General features: G+C 40.0%; 1 protein-coding gene across 3 annotated transcripts in view; it reads right to left on the bottom strand.

The window, feature by feature from the left end:
• Nucleotides 1–5320: 5320 nt before the first annotated feature.
• Nucleotides 5321–14480, bottom strand: part of LOC126282208 (F-box/WD repeat-containing protein 2-like) — a 119547-nt gene continuing 110387 nt past the window's right edge. For 2 of the 3 annotated variants that reach the window (XM_049981754.1, XM_049981757.1), the window contains one exon: nt 5321–5922. In XM_049981754.1, the coding sequence (XP_049837711.1) occupies nt 5760–5922 (163 nt within the window). In that variant the 3' untranslated portion in view covers nt 5321–5759. The remainder of the gene's footprint in view (nt 5923–14480) is intronic. The other variant, XR_007551350.1, reaches the window with a different exon arrangement.

Here is a 14480-nt window from a genome sequence, read left to right on the forward strand (position 1 = left end):
CAAAATGGCATCTGTGACAGAGAGCTGTCATCGAGTTTCTTTTGGCGGAAAACCAGACCATCACAGACATTCATAGGCACTTGCAGTGTGTCTACAGGGACCTGGTGGTGAACAAAAGCATGGTGAGTTCTTGGGCAAGGCATCTGTCATCATCATAACAAGGTCACACAAAACTGTCTGTTCTCTCATGTGACAGCTGGGTGCACACAGCTGTAACTCCTGCAGTGTTATAATGTGCGGACACTTTCATTCAAGGTGATCAATGGATCACATCAAACACACCACTGCACAATTGGATGCCTCTGTTGGTAATGCTGATGGAGTAATCCACCAGTTGGGGTACTCAAAGGTGTGTGCCCAATAGGTTCTTTGTCACCTCACAGAAGACCATAAAGAGTAGGATCATCTGTGCAAAATTGCTTGTGCATTATATGACTGATTGTAACAATTTTTGTTGATCATCATCACAGGCAATGAAACATGACTTCTTCACTTCAAACTGGAAACAAAATGGCAATCCATGGAGTAGCACCACAACACCTCTCCTTCAAAGAAAATGTTCAAAGTCATGCCCTCCTTGAAAAGATTATTCTGTTTGACGTTCCCCATCACTGAACAACAATCTACTCTGAAGTGTAGTGCGCTACCCTCAGGAAATTGAAGAAAAAACTTTAGTGTGTTTGCAACCTCAAAAATGCAAATGAACTTCTCTTTCTGCATGACGGTGCAAGGCCTCACACAAGTCTGCACACCTGAGAGGAGCTCACAATACTTCATCAGACTATTCTTCCTCATCCACACTACAGCCCTGATCTTGTACCTTCCAACTTCCATCTGTTTGGCACAATGAAGGATGCACTGCACATGAAGCTGTACGTGGTTGATGGGGAGGTTATTGATGCAGCAAGATGTCAACCAGCAGAGTTGTACTGTGTGGGCTTACAGGCTCTCCTAGTAAGGTGGCATGAGGCCGTCACATGTAACAGAGATTATGTTGAAAAAGAGGGGTCTGTAGCCAAAAGAGTGATATGATGTATTGGAATTCTAAATAAAACCAACCAGCTTACAGAAAAAAATATGTTGCATTACTTACTGAACACCCCTCACATATAAAATCTGTTACTGTGCCTTAATAAGTGGGCTATAACATAACTGTGCACAAGAGTGGACTGACAAGTGAGGAAGAGTGGCTGAGAGTAATGGTGAAAAGGCATAAAAGCTTTTACGATGACAGCATTGAGTAATAACACCTGGCAGCCCTGTCTAGAATTTACTTCAATACTCCATTCCAGACTGTGTAGAGCCACTTCATCTGAAACAATTTACTTGTTCAGACTCAAATTTGAACAAATGGCAAATACAGGTGAAGTTTACTAATACTGACAACATACCATACGTGACCGAGACTGTGGGCTTCACAGTTGTCAGGGTAGTGTCATTTAGAATGCAAAAGTGAGGATCTGAAGGCTTTAATGAGATGTTGTTATCAGAATACACAATCATTGATCAGAGATAGACAGTTGTCAGCAGTGCAACAGGCAAAACATCACTGGCCAGCATGTCCTGACATCAGTACATCTCACAGTCTCGGATGGCATGGAGCGGGAGGCACACACTCAGTGCCTTGCGATGTCAGAGACAGCTAGCTGCACCAAGAATGGTTGCTCATACTGCCTCAGTGGGCAGCAGCACGGCCAGCAAATTACCAGGACAACCTCTTTTTGCATCATAGTGTGCACCCCAGAAAGGCAGCAAACACCTCTGCATGAAGTGGCCATAATCGTGGAGAGTTACTTCAAAGTCTCTGTGCATTAGATTGGCTCACAACACAGGAGTCTGCTCATAGCTATGAGTCGGGGGCAGCAATTGCTGCGCTCCCCCAGAAGGACCGTGGTCGATCAGCTGTCCGAGGACCGTCAGTGACGCCTACAGAGCCCCAGTGCTAAAAGGTGCCAAAATCTTCCAGCCAGTGAAGGCAAGAAGTTCTTGCCATAAGAACCCGTCTGATCTAGTTGGTGATGGTATCTCCGACTTTCGTCATCTCAGTAGACCATGGCTGGAGCATCAAAGGTTCCACTTTGGTAGTAGCTAGCAGCAACAGCAAGCTACAGCTGAGAACTACACTAAGGAAATCAGGGCGTATGTAGTCATCAGGATATGCCAATGACACTAACCCCTTCCTTGGGAATGACCAAGTGTGCCCTAGTTTTCTGACCTCGTGAGTACTCTTGGTTGCTTCACCTTTCAGACTCTGTCATGTCAATAACTGAATGCTCACTCTTGTATTCGACATGAGCTTTCTTGTGCCACTTTGCGCATACACGATTATGACGATGCTCCATTATATCACTTTGCTACATTGTTTTCTTGAGATCTCAGTCTGTCCAGGGTATTGCAATAACTTCCATGTTTGCTGCTAAACAACCAGTGTTTCTCTCTCACTGGAATTCTGCCTGTCTTTTGACCAATTCTGCTCTGCCTCTGGTGTTGCCAGGAAAGAACTATCACAATTTTTTTAATATTTGCCTGTAAGATTATTCTGGGGCACAATAATACAAAGTCTGTAAAAGTGTCAAGAAGCAAAATTTGAGTGTCTGGCAACAAAATAAACATGATCTTGGATGCAGGAACATGATGCTCCAGATGCCACCCATATACATTTCATCTCAATATGGTAACACAGTGATTTGTATGAAACCTTTTTCATGAGTCTTGAGGGAACAGCATTGCAACCCATTACACTGAACTCTCTGCTAATGAATTTTTGGAAAATAAAATATCATCATAACACCTCAACCCTATATTTCCTCACAATACATTGGTCCTTAGAAATATTCTCTCCTTACAAATGGTTAGGGACATATGAGAACGGAAATGTAGTAACAACAAACTAGCTGAGAACAATTTGAGTGAAACAGCTACTACAACAAGGAAGCTTAAGTACAGGCGCTGCATGACAGTTTAAATGGACTACTTTGGAGGTAACAGATCAAACTTGCAGTCGTAATTGCATAAACACTTTCTAAAAACCAATCTCATAAATTTATTTATAGACCTTTCAAATGTTCTGCATGTAATTTTTAACTGCATTAAAATGTATTCTTGTGTTGTATCAGTACAGCATATTTGTTAATTGATTGTTGATTGATCTTCTTATGAGATATCACATTCACTGCAAATCAATACACCGAATCATACAGTACGTACACATCAGCAAATTAAATTTAGATTCCTCACTGAAAACCAATACTGGAACATTATAAACCAATTTTGATGTGAACAGTCTTCTACAGTGCTCACTTTTCCGTGTACAAAATTTTTGTGATGTAATTTCAAACCACATCATCCAGAAACTGAGTTCATTGCTCTTCTCTATGCTGACTGAAACTGTACCATTACTTCCCAGAAGCAGAGATTCCTACGTGCCAAAGCAACAATACAAAATATATTGAAAATGTTCCTTATGATCTCTATAAATGTAATGGGCTAATGCTACAAAGTGTATGATTAACCAGTTTTACTCCTGCATGTATCGTAATAAAATAATATACATTCATACTCCATAACATTTACTCAGAGATAGTCTATTCAACAGGTTCAAATCCCAGTTCATTAATCATGTAATTAAAAGCTGCTACCACTTCAACATTTTCAATTTATCCATTTTATGACTTAAATAATGGATTGTGTTACCAGTCACTTCACAACTACTGCTCTACTTTACTCAAAATAAAATGTTTCAAGAACTTATTCTCATTGCTTTTATATTTGACAGACAATTTGTGTGTTTAACATGCTGGGGGACATGTGAGTTCCTGCAGTACCAACATTTATTATGCTTGAAGCAAAGTATAAAAATGCAATGAATCACTCACACACAAATCACTGTAACCAAACTATTACCGTGAAGGACCAGAAAACAAATTTGTGTAACGCATCATGGTTAGCAGAAGAAAACAGAATCATTAGGAAGTAACTGGCAACAAAAATAAATTAATTTCGTATGAGAAATGAGCTCATACTTGATATGCATTGAACCCCAAAATAAATTTAGATTCCTCATTCAAAACCAATTCTGGAACATTATACACTTACTTGAACAGTCTTCTATGGTGAAGTTTCTTCATATTACAGCATATTACAAGTAAACAACACTGCAGTGTCAATCATGGCATCACTTAGAAGATGACATTTTATCGCAGATAAATTTATTGTTCATGCAATCCAAGGTCGGAACTACTATTGTGCTCAATCACTGTGATTTATACCACCAACAATGCTAATTGCAGTGGCTAATGTTGTGCCATACAAAGATTGTCACAGACATATGATCTCAAAATTATAAAAAAATACAACTAGCTGAGCCTTGAGTTACTTCCAATTCTTCCCATTTTCAACAAAAACTTAAAACAGGAACCATAAAAAGCTAGGTGGTAATATTATATGTGTGCAATATTTTCTAAATTCAGTACATCAATAGGCCACATCTTAATTATTAATAAGTCAATTAGCAGAATCCACTGAATTGTTTTATCTGATATATCATATGAACTTTAGAAACATAAAGTACACATTTTTCCTTGGGCCACTCATCAACAGTCTTGAGATTTAGGATAATGCCATCATACTTTAAACGCAATTGACTATGGAAAGTTATAGCTATTATTATGCCAATCACTGATATGTCCCTGATTAATCTGAGGAGTCATCATCATCATCATCATCATCACCACCACCACCAGCTATTAATATCCACTGCTGGCTAAAAGACTCTTCTGGAGTTCCCATGAATTACAGGTTTATGACATTAGCATCCATGTTGCTCTTGCAAATTTCCTAATGTCATTTCTCCTGGTAGGTCTTAGCTGCAATCTTTCATTATCTCTTGGGATCTAGCAAACAACTTCTTTAGTCCACCTGCCCAGTATTAAGTTGGCTACATGTTCTGCCACCTGTGCTTCACCTTTGATCCAGCCTGCCCCTTCCCTTCCCTTCCCTTCCCTTCCCTTCCCTTCCCTTCCCTTCCCTTCCCTTCCCTTCCCTTCCCTTCCCTTCCCTTCCCTTCCCTTCCTTTCCCTTCCCTTCCGGTAATTCCCAGCAGGTTTATGCTGGTCTGCTGCTCACAGTTCCTGCCTCAGAGCCACAAGTGGAAACTGCTAATACACAGCAATTGTAAGCTTTCCTTTTCAGATACATCTTTTGAACACAATATTTACTTTACCAAAAGCACACCAATCCTGATATTTTCTACATTTCAGCAAGATTATGAGTAGTTTAAAATTAGTTTTAGTTACTTATGGAGCTGATTTTCCAATCCAGCAATCAATCTTTATAGGAACAACATGAAAAGGCACTAAGAGCATTTTCAGATTTCACTGATGATTGTGCTCCATTTGACCACAAAGCTAACTTAATATAAGCTACACATTATTCATAGCAAACAAGATGTAACATTTAAACAAAGTACATCTTTCAACCTGTTCAATTTTTGGGAAGACATAGTTTTTAGTACATCATATGTTTTACTTCTATGAAAAAATGACATGTAATGCTTTGGTTAATGATGTCCAAAGACTACAGTGTGAAAAATGATGATAAGCTACTGTGTTATGATGTATGATAACTGTTCCTTTCTATGCTTATAACAAATACAGTTCACAATCAGGTTACACAACCTTTCTTGTACTTGTTCTCTATCTCCTCTTCATCTGAAGACTTTCAAGACAACATTACAATTTGTATCCACTTTTAAAAGTTCTCTAACCAGTAAATTTTCTGTTGGGATCGTACCATGTTATAACCCTAATTTGGCCATGGGAAAGTCCAGCTGCCAAAAGAATGTCTTCATGATGCAGCTGACTCAAATCACTGAGCCACGCTTCATCTCCCATTACGATCTGTGCCAGGTCTGGTGTTGATGAACTATGAAGCACACCAAACAATTATTTAGCATTCCTGCACAGTAGAATATTCACATATTTAAATGCTGATATGAGTAACAAAACTACACTCCTGGAAATGGAAAAAAGAACACATTGACACCGGTGTGTCAGACCCACCATACTTGCTCCAGACACTGGGAGAGGGCTGTACAAGCAATGATCACATGCACGGCACAGAGGACACACCAGGAACCGCGGTGTTGGCCGTCGAATGGCGTTAGCTGCGCAGCATTTGTGCACCGCCGCCGTCAGTGTCAGCCAGTTTGCCGTGGCATACGGAGCTCCATCGCAGTCTTTAACATTGGTAGCATGCTGCGACAGCGTGGACGTGAACCGTTTGTGCAGTTGACGGACTTTGAGCGAGGGCGTATAGTGGGCATGCGGGAGGCCGGGTGGATGTACCGCCGAATTGCTCAACACGTGGGGCGTGAGGTCTCCACAGTACATCGATGTTGTCGCCAGTGGTCGGCGGAAGGTGCACGTGCCCGTCGACCTGGGACCGGACCGCAGCGACGCACGGATGCACGCCAAGACCGTAGGATCCTACGCAGTGCCGTAGGGGACCGCACCGCCACTTCCCAGCAAATTAGGGACACTGTTGCTCCTGGGGTATCGGCGAGGACCATTCGCAACCGTCTCCATGAAGTTGGGCTACAGTCCCGCACACCATTAGGCTGTCTTCCGCTCACGCCCCAACATCGTGCAGCCCGCCTCCAGTGGTGTCGCGACAGGTGTGAATGGAGGGACGAATGGAGACGTGTCGTCTTCAGCGATGAGAGTCGCTTCTGCCTTGGTGCCAATGATGGTCGTATGCGTGTTTGGCGCCGTGCAGGTGAACGCCACAATCAGGACTGCATACGACCGAGGCACACAGGTCCAACACCCGGCATCATGGTGTGGGGAGCGATCTCCTACACTGGCCGTACACCTCTGGTGATCGTCGAGGGGACACTGAATAGTGCATGGTACATCCAAACCGTCATCGAACCCATCGTTCTACCATTCCTAGACCGGCAAGGGAACTTGCTGTTCCAACAGGACAATGCACGTCCGCATGTATCCCGTGCCACCCAATGTGCTCTAGAAGGTGTAAGTCAACTACCCTGGCCAGCAAGATCTCCGGATCTGTCCCCCATTGAGCATGTTTGGGACTGGATGAAGCGTCGTCTCACATGGTCTGCACGTCCAGCACGAACGCTGGTCCAACTGAAGCGCCAGGTGGAAATGGCATGGCAAGCCGTTCCACAGGACTACATCCAGCATCCCTACGATCGTCTCTATGGGAGAACTGCAGCCTGCATTGCTGCGAAAGGTGGATATACACTGTACTAGTGCCGACATTGTGCATGCTCTGTTGCCTGTGTCTATGTGCCTGTGGTTCTGTCAGTGTGATCCTGTGATGTATCTGACCCCAGGAATGTGTCAATAAAGTTTCCCCTTCCTGGGACAATGAATTCACGGTGTTCTTATTTCAATTTCCAGGAGTGTATGTGAAACATGCAGTCAACTTTCCTATCTTTATGTTATTTAATATTAGGCAAAAAATATTCTTGTAACACTATTTTTGACTTTAAAGGGTACCAGGACATATGGAGGGATGGCTGACACATGCAGTTGGTACTATTTAAAGTTAGCAAGAACATATTCATGAGAAAAGCAAACTTTTTCAGGCATCCTCAGTAAGAAGGAATCTGTAATATGAATATGATTCTCAGTATACTAAAAGAAATAATGTCAACTGTAAAATCTTTAAAATTACAAGATTCTACTGGGAATAAAGAAATATCAACAAAGTTAATTAAGGAGCATTGTTCTCAGTTTAGAAGCATATGAAGTTATTTGCATAACAGGTCATTTATTGCTAGAATTTTTTCTGCTCAGCAAAAATATCTTGAAGCTAAGCCTTTGATTAAGATAAAAAATAATGTCAAACTTCAATAGAACTTCTTTTTTGCCAGAATTCTCAAAAATTTTAGAAAAAGTAATATACAGTTAATATTTGACTGCAATAACATATTGTCAAAGTTACAGTCTGAATTTCTAAAAGGCTCTGATACTATGTTAATTACACATGTAACTACAATGTACTTAATTAGCTGACAGTAAATTACAGGCTACTAGTATATTGTACAACAGAAAAATACAACAACAACAACAAAAAATAGATTCTGAGACCTTCATGAGGTCGAATGATCAGTACTGCTGAAAGACGCGAATCCAAGTAAACGTGAGACACTTTCTAGTTCTCAGAATTAACAGTTCCTTCCTCGGGCAAGGATGAGGGATAGGTCGGTCGAGGTTAAAAGGAAGGGCAGGTTACTCAGACTGCAGGGACCCATTGTTGTGAGGCTGCAGATATACAAAGATTTTGTCTACCCCTGTCAATACAGCTGGGACCCTCTCAACCTGGCCACACATCATTAGTAGGAAGCATCCTCTGCCATGTAACATTGATAGGGTTCTCTCTCTGCCACATAGCATTGGTAGGAACAAGAGTGAAAGGGGATGACAGGGAAGCATTGGTTGAGGAGGAGTTGATGCAAGGTTGTAACCTATTCCTGGTATTTTTCAATCTATACACTGAGCAAGCAGTACAGGGAACTGAAGAAAAATTTGGTGAAGGAATTAAAGTTCAGGAAGAAGAAATAAAGACTTTGAGGTTTTTAGATGACATTGTAATTCTGTTAAGAGACAGCAAAGGACCTGAAAGAGCTGTTTAATAGAAACAAAAGTGTCTTGAAAGGAGGATAAAAGCTGAACATAAATAAAATCAAAATAAAGGTAATGGAATGTAGTAAAATTTAATCAGGCATTGCTGAGCAAATTAGATCATGAAATGAGACACTAAAAGTAGTGGATGAATTTTGCTATTTGGGCAGAAAAATAACTGACGATGACTGAAGTAGAGAGGACATAAAATACAAACTGGCTATAGCAAGAAAAGGATCCCCGAAAAGAGGAATTTGTTAATGCACACTAATATTATACATGTGAAAGTGCCTCTCTTACACTTTCATGATTAAACTGCAGAACCGATTTTGATAAAATTTGGTATGGACATATCTTGAATGCTGGGAAAGAACATAAGCTACTATAGAAAGTATTTAGTACAAGATATATATTGATTTGAAGAATATAACGCAAAATATAGAACAATAATTACTCTTTGAAAAAGCTATTTACTCTATATTTTCTATGCAAGATTATTCAGTGTAATGAATACAATACTTATACATTTAAAACACAGACAGTAGAGAGCTAACACACAAACCAAAAGCCACAATTTGCTGTTATTCACTCAAAGGAATAGGACTATCACTTATTTTGACTACATTCTGCCCTCACGCCAGCCAGCAGAAGGGCAATTTTATAGAGTACTAAGCACAAAAGGTTTTGTGAATGCCGTAACTAATTGAGGCAATTGATGATGTGTGTGACAGTGACCAATCCTTACAGAATGGGAAGTTTGCAGAAAGCTTGCAAAACATACATTGGAGTGTATAGCAATGGTGGACACTTCTCTTTCAGGGTGAATCCTACTCCAGTTTGCAGATTATCACCACACATCTACAGAGAAATGTCAGCATATATCATCTGTCAAACAACCATGGAAGGACTTCAAATGAGACAATGTCTGCATATAGAGACCACTGTTTTTCCAGGTCTTATGCATGTCATTCCAGTGCAACACCTGATGATTTTATCCTAAAGGGCCATAACACTCAAACAGAAAAGCATAGTATTGATGAGGAATATCTTCAACAGCAAACAGTTTGGCAGAGTTGTCAGTCAACTCAGCAATTCTTATTACCCTTAAGGGACTCATTGCAGCCCTTCGCCTGACATTGCTATAACACAGACAAGAAGCTCTGCTAGGGAAACAGAATTCTTTTCTTTGGAGCTCTTGTTTTCCCTTTAAATTTTGAATCATCATTTTTTTTTGTATTTTTTTTTTTTTTTTGTATATTAATGCTGTCCTACATCTCCTTCTATCTCACACTACTATTTCAACCTCCAAATGTCTATTACACTCAACACCCTTTGTAATATGCTTGGTATAGCTTTGTATAGTTCATTGTTTTCTGCCCCTATCATTTGTCCATCTATAAGGGAGAATCAAAAAGTTTCCATTTGAGAACATTGCTGCAGCATATATGCAACATAGCAACACTCCCATTAAGGGATTAAAGTAACATTTGTGTCTTTCCAACATGCATGCAGTAATGCAACAACGTGAACTGTGGCAGAGTTATTACCAAATGCGTCCAAATAGGGCCAGTGTGCCGTCATTCTTTTCATGGCTGCTGAAGGGCAAACACCAATATACAGCATTGGATTGTCACAAACGTGTATGTGGCTGTCCAAAATCATCATTGTGGAATGGTGCTCCAAGTCTGGTTCTGGTCATGATTGATTTCAAGGAACCTGGTACCTCCATCACTGGGGAATGGTACTGTGCACTGCTGGAGAAATTGTGGTGTGCAGTTGAGGTGAAACATTTGGGAAAACTATGCTGCTGCTTCATGATAATACCAAGTCCCCAGACACAAATGTCATAATGAAGAAGTTACGCTAACTCAAGTGGGAGACATTTGAGCACAAGCCCTATAGTGCTGGCCTCTCTCAATGTGATAATCAAGTCTTTGGTCCCTTAAAAATTTCCTTGAACGGTCAACAATTCCTGTCAGACAAGAATTCACAGGAGACAGTTATGGGCTTCTTCAATCACAGGACTTGGTGTGTTTTACCAAACAGGTATCTTCAACCTGGTGTGTCAGAGGGATGATTGCCTCAATGCTCATGGCAATTTTGCCTGATTGGTATACCGATTATGGACTGTACAGCTTTCAAACGGAAACTTTTTGATTGCCCCTTATACCACTCATGTGTATTTTATGGATGTTGCCAATTTTAGGAACTGATTCACTGATTATGTAGCTAAAAACTGTCAAGCATTTATGCTCATTCACATGTCTTAGATTTATTTATGTTGATGGCCATCAGCCAGTCTTTACACCCAGCATTAATCATATACAAGAGTCTCAGCACTTACACAAATTTTCTTCTGTTATGAGATCTCACTAGACAACTGCAGCACCTGTGACAGACCCAGGGAACTGTAAACATTGTCTGCCAATTGTTCACATGTATTGTGAATAGTAATTGTCCTAACACATTTCCAGATACTAATTTCACTTGTGATGATATCTGACAGCCTTTGGATTGGTTCGACATTCCCTTTTAGTCTGATCTAATTGGAATGCCAAGCACTCAAATGCAAAAGTGTTTTGTCTGTGACCTTCTTTACAGATGTACAATGACAATGTTTTCCCTGCACTCACTCAATAAACTGAAGTTGACTACACTCATTCCCTTGAACTGGCTTTACATTCTCATCCCACTTTGTCTCATTTTGGAATGTTATGTTCAGACATATATGTGAAGTGAGAGTTGACAGGCATTCCATTCACACTGAATTTGTATTTTCCAGGAACATTTCTCCTACTAGTACGCATTAACTTATATTTACCCATATTTAAAGCAAGCTGAAATTCATCATAACAAACAGAACTTATGTCAGTGTCATCCTGAATCTCTCGAGACCTTAGTGAAGACACTATTCCGGACACAACAGCATCATCTGCAAACAGTCCTATGTTGCTGCCCAGTCAATACAATACGGACAGTCCTATCACACTTACCTGGAGCATTCCTGATATTTCCTTTGTCTCTAATAAACAGTCACCATCCACAACAACATACCAGACTCTATTACTCAAAAAGTCTTCAAGCTAATACTATATGTGAGAAGATATTGTGTATGGTCAGACCTTTGTTAACAGTTGACAATGTGGTACAGTGTTAATCGCTTTCCCACAAATTGAGGAATATACCATCTGTCTGTTGGCCTGCAACTGTAATTTGCAGAAAAGTCATGCTGACCAGGTAGGCACTGTGGTTGCTGGTCCCATCCATTCGCCCATGACTTGTTTGACATGGGCGTGACCCCTCGACTGACGGACCCAACCGCCATACATTTATGTTGACATAATTATTTCGTGGTACTTGAAGGTGAAACTTCATGCTTTGAAACCAGTCATAGAATAAATTAACAAATTACTGGCAACTGAAGAAGATGGTTATTCTACAAATATGTTTCTCAGTTGCGGATATTCACTAGATCAAATATTTTGCACCATCTTAGAATATTGCTCATGTGTGAGAGAACCTGTACCAGATAGGGCTAATGTGGAAAATAGAATATGTACAAAGAAGGGCAGCATGAATGATGACAGGTTTTGTTTGACCCATGGGGAAAGTGTCACAAAGATGACGAACTGGTAGATGCTTGAAGATAAATGCAATGAACTGGTAGATGCTTGAAGATAAATGCAAACTATCCTATGAAAACCAACTTAGATAGTTTCTAGTACTGAATAAGTGACAAATTTAGGAATACATTCATATTACGATCCCCAATGTGCCAGTCCCTCAGGGATCACAAAGACAAGATTAGACTAATTGCAGCAAGTAGAGAGGCATTTAAGAGAACATTCTCTCTGTGCTCAATACATTAATGGAGTGAGAAGAAGTCCTAATAGCTGATACAGTGGGAATTATTGCTATGCACTTCACAGTTGCTTGCAGGGCAAGCATGTAGGTGTAGTAAGCAACATAATGAATGAGTAACTGGCTGACTGGATGATTACAAAATGTATACGGTCCACTTATTCTTAAGTGTGCTGAGTATACTGTTCATTTATTTAACAGTTGTTGAAAGCCTTCCCTGCATTTGTCCAGAAATGCTGAGTTATCTCCAAACCTTAGAAACATCATTTTCTTTTCTTATAATTTTATTCTCAATCTAAAATATTCCAGAATTTCCTTTCTAGCAACAAGAAAAACAACAGTGAATAAACAGCACCTCTGCCTCACCCCTGATACAGTAGACTGCTAGTGTGCTTCCTAAACTCATCACAGGATTTTGGCCATATAATCACATTTAAAATTGTTTTCTACAAGGGTGATATAAAAGTAAACTGTTTAACTCACTTTCCAGTTAAAAGTCCAATATTAGAATATTGCCCTGGTACTTTATCCTTTCTGAAACAAGTTGGTCTTCAATCATTACTTATTTCTGCATTTAACGGGGCACTGCGCCTCTTCGGCTGATGACAATTATTTTCATTTACATGTACACACCACCATGTTTTATTATGACTGTCACTGCTGAATTTCTTTGCAAGTTTCTCACATATATTGTAAATTTACTTTTTCTGTTTCTTTTACTTTTCAATTAATTAAATTGCTATTATCCATTTCACAATTATTCAGCTCCAGTTTCGAGCTAGACTTTGTAACGAGCATCCATGTGCTCCACTTCACCAGTATTGTGGAAATATTCACATAATTAATGTGTGAAACCAAAGTGGACATTATATCATGATTGAAATGGGGATGATACACTCCAGAAATATTAAAGAGACAACATGCTTTTCCAAGCATTTTTTGGGAAAAAAAGAAGGGGGGGGCGGGGGGTTGCCCATTTTGAAGAGTCACAGAAAACCTACTTGTTCTTTCTTTTCACAGTTTAATGATACAAGCCGTTTAAATTTGCTGGACAAATTTCATTGCTTTCTGGTTAGTTCCTTCACAAGAATAATAACAATTACAAGATGCTAAAACTGAGCTAACTGTACAGTATTTTCCACCATCAGTGGCTGTCATGTGTAGAGGTCAAGAATCCTGCTTTTGAGCAGCAGAAAAAGGGAAAAATACTGCATGCAGACAGTTGTTATACAGGGTGATTATAATTAAAGTTAAACTTTTGAACCACAGTAGAAATAACACCACTTGTCAGAATGACGTCAAATTGCAATATCATCAGAGAAGGAGGGATATTTATGGCAGAAGAAAAATAAATAGTTACTAAATGTAGCAGTAGAGGGCACTGTAAGCACCTTAATTTCATAGTGGTCGACTACAAATGACAAATGAATCATACAACAATGCCTAAGTTGTACATTTGACAAACAAACTGTTCTACTCAGAGTACATGGGTGTACAGGTGTGATACTGTTAATTATGTAAGCTCGTCCACCACGACAAGGTCATACCACATCAGATGTGAAAAATTGGTTTTTAATTGTCCTGAGGCCAAAAACTGCATAAAAAGCAACAATCAAAATCAAATCGTATTATTAATTTAAGCGAGACTGTCACAAAACATGTTCAATATGCTGTCCACCGTTTTCTGAAACAAGTTGAAATTAAGAAACAGCATGTTTCACAACTGGTTGAAGTGTTTCAAGGGTCGCATTTAGAGTGTGTGGCACAATGCATGCCTTCAACGTAGTTAAGTTTGCAATCAGAATGCTGAACAGATCATCTTTCAGACAGCCCCACAGCCAGAAGATCAGGTGATCAGGGCAGCCAGGAAAATCGTGGCTGACAATTCTAGCATTTCCGAAATGGCACTTCAGCAGCTGCTTAACTGCATTTGCAATATGCGGAGGTGCACCATCTTGCATAAAAATG

This window comes from Schistocerca gregaria, chromosome 7 (assembly GCF_023897955.1).
Source record: "Schistocerca gregaria isolate iqSchGreg1 chromosome 7, iqSchGreg1.2, whole genome shotgun sequence".
NCBI lineage: Eukaryota > Metazoa > Arthropoda > Insecta > Orthoptera > Acrididae > Schistocerca > Schistocerca gregaria.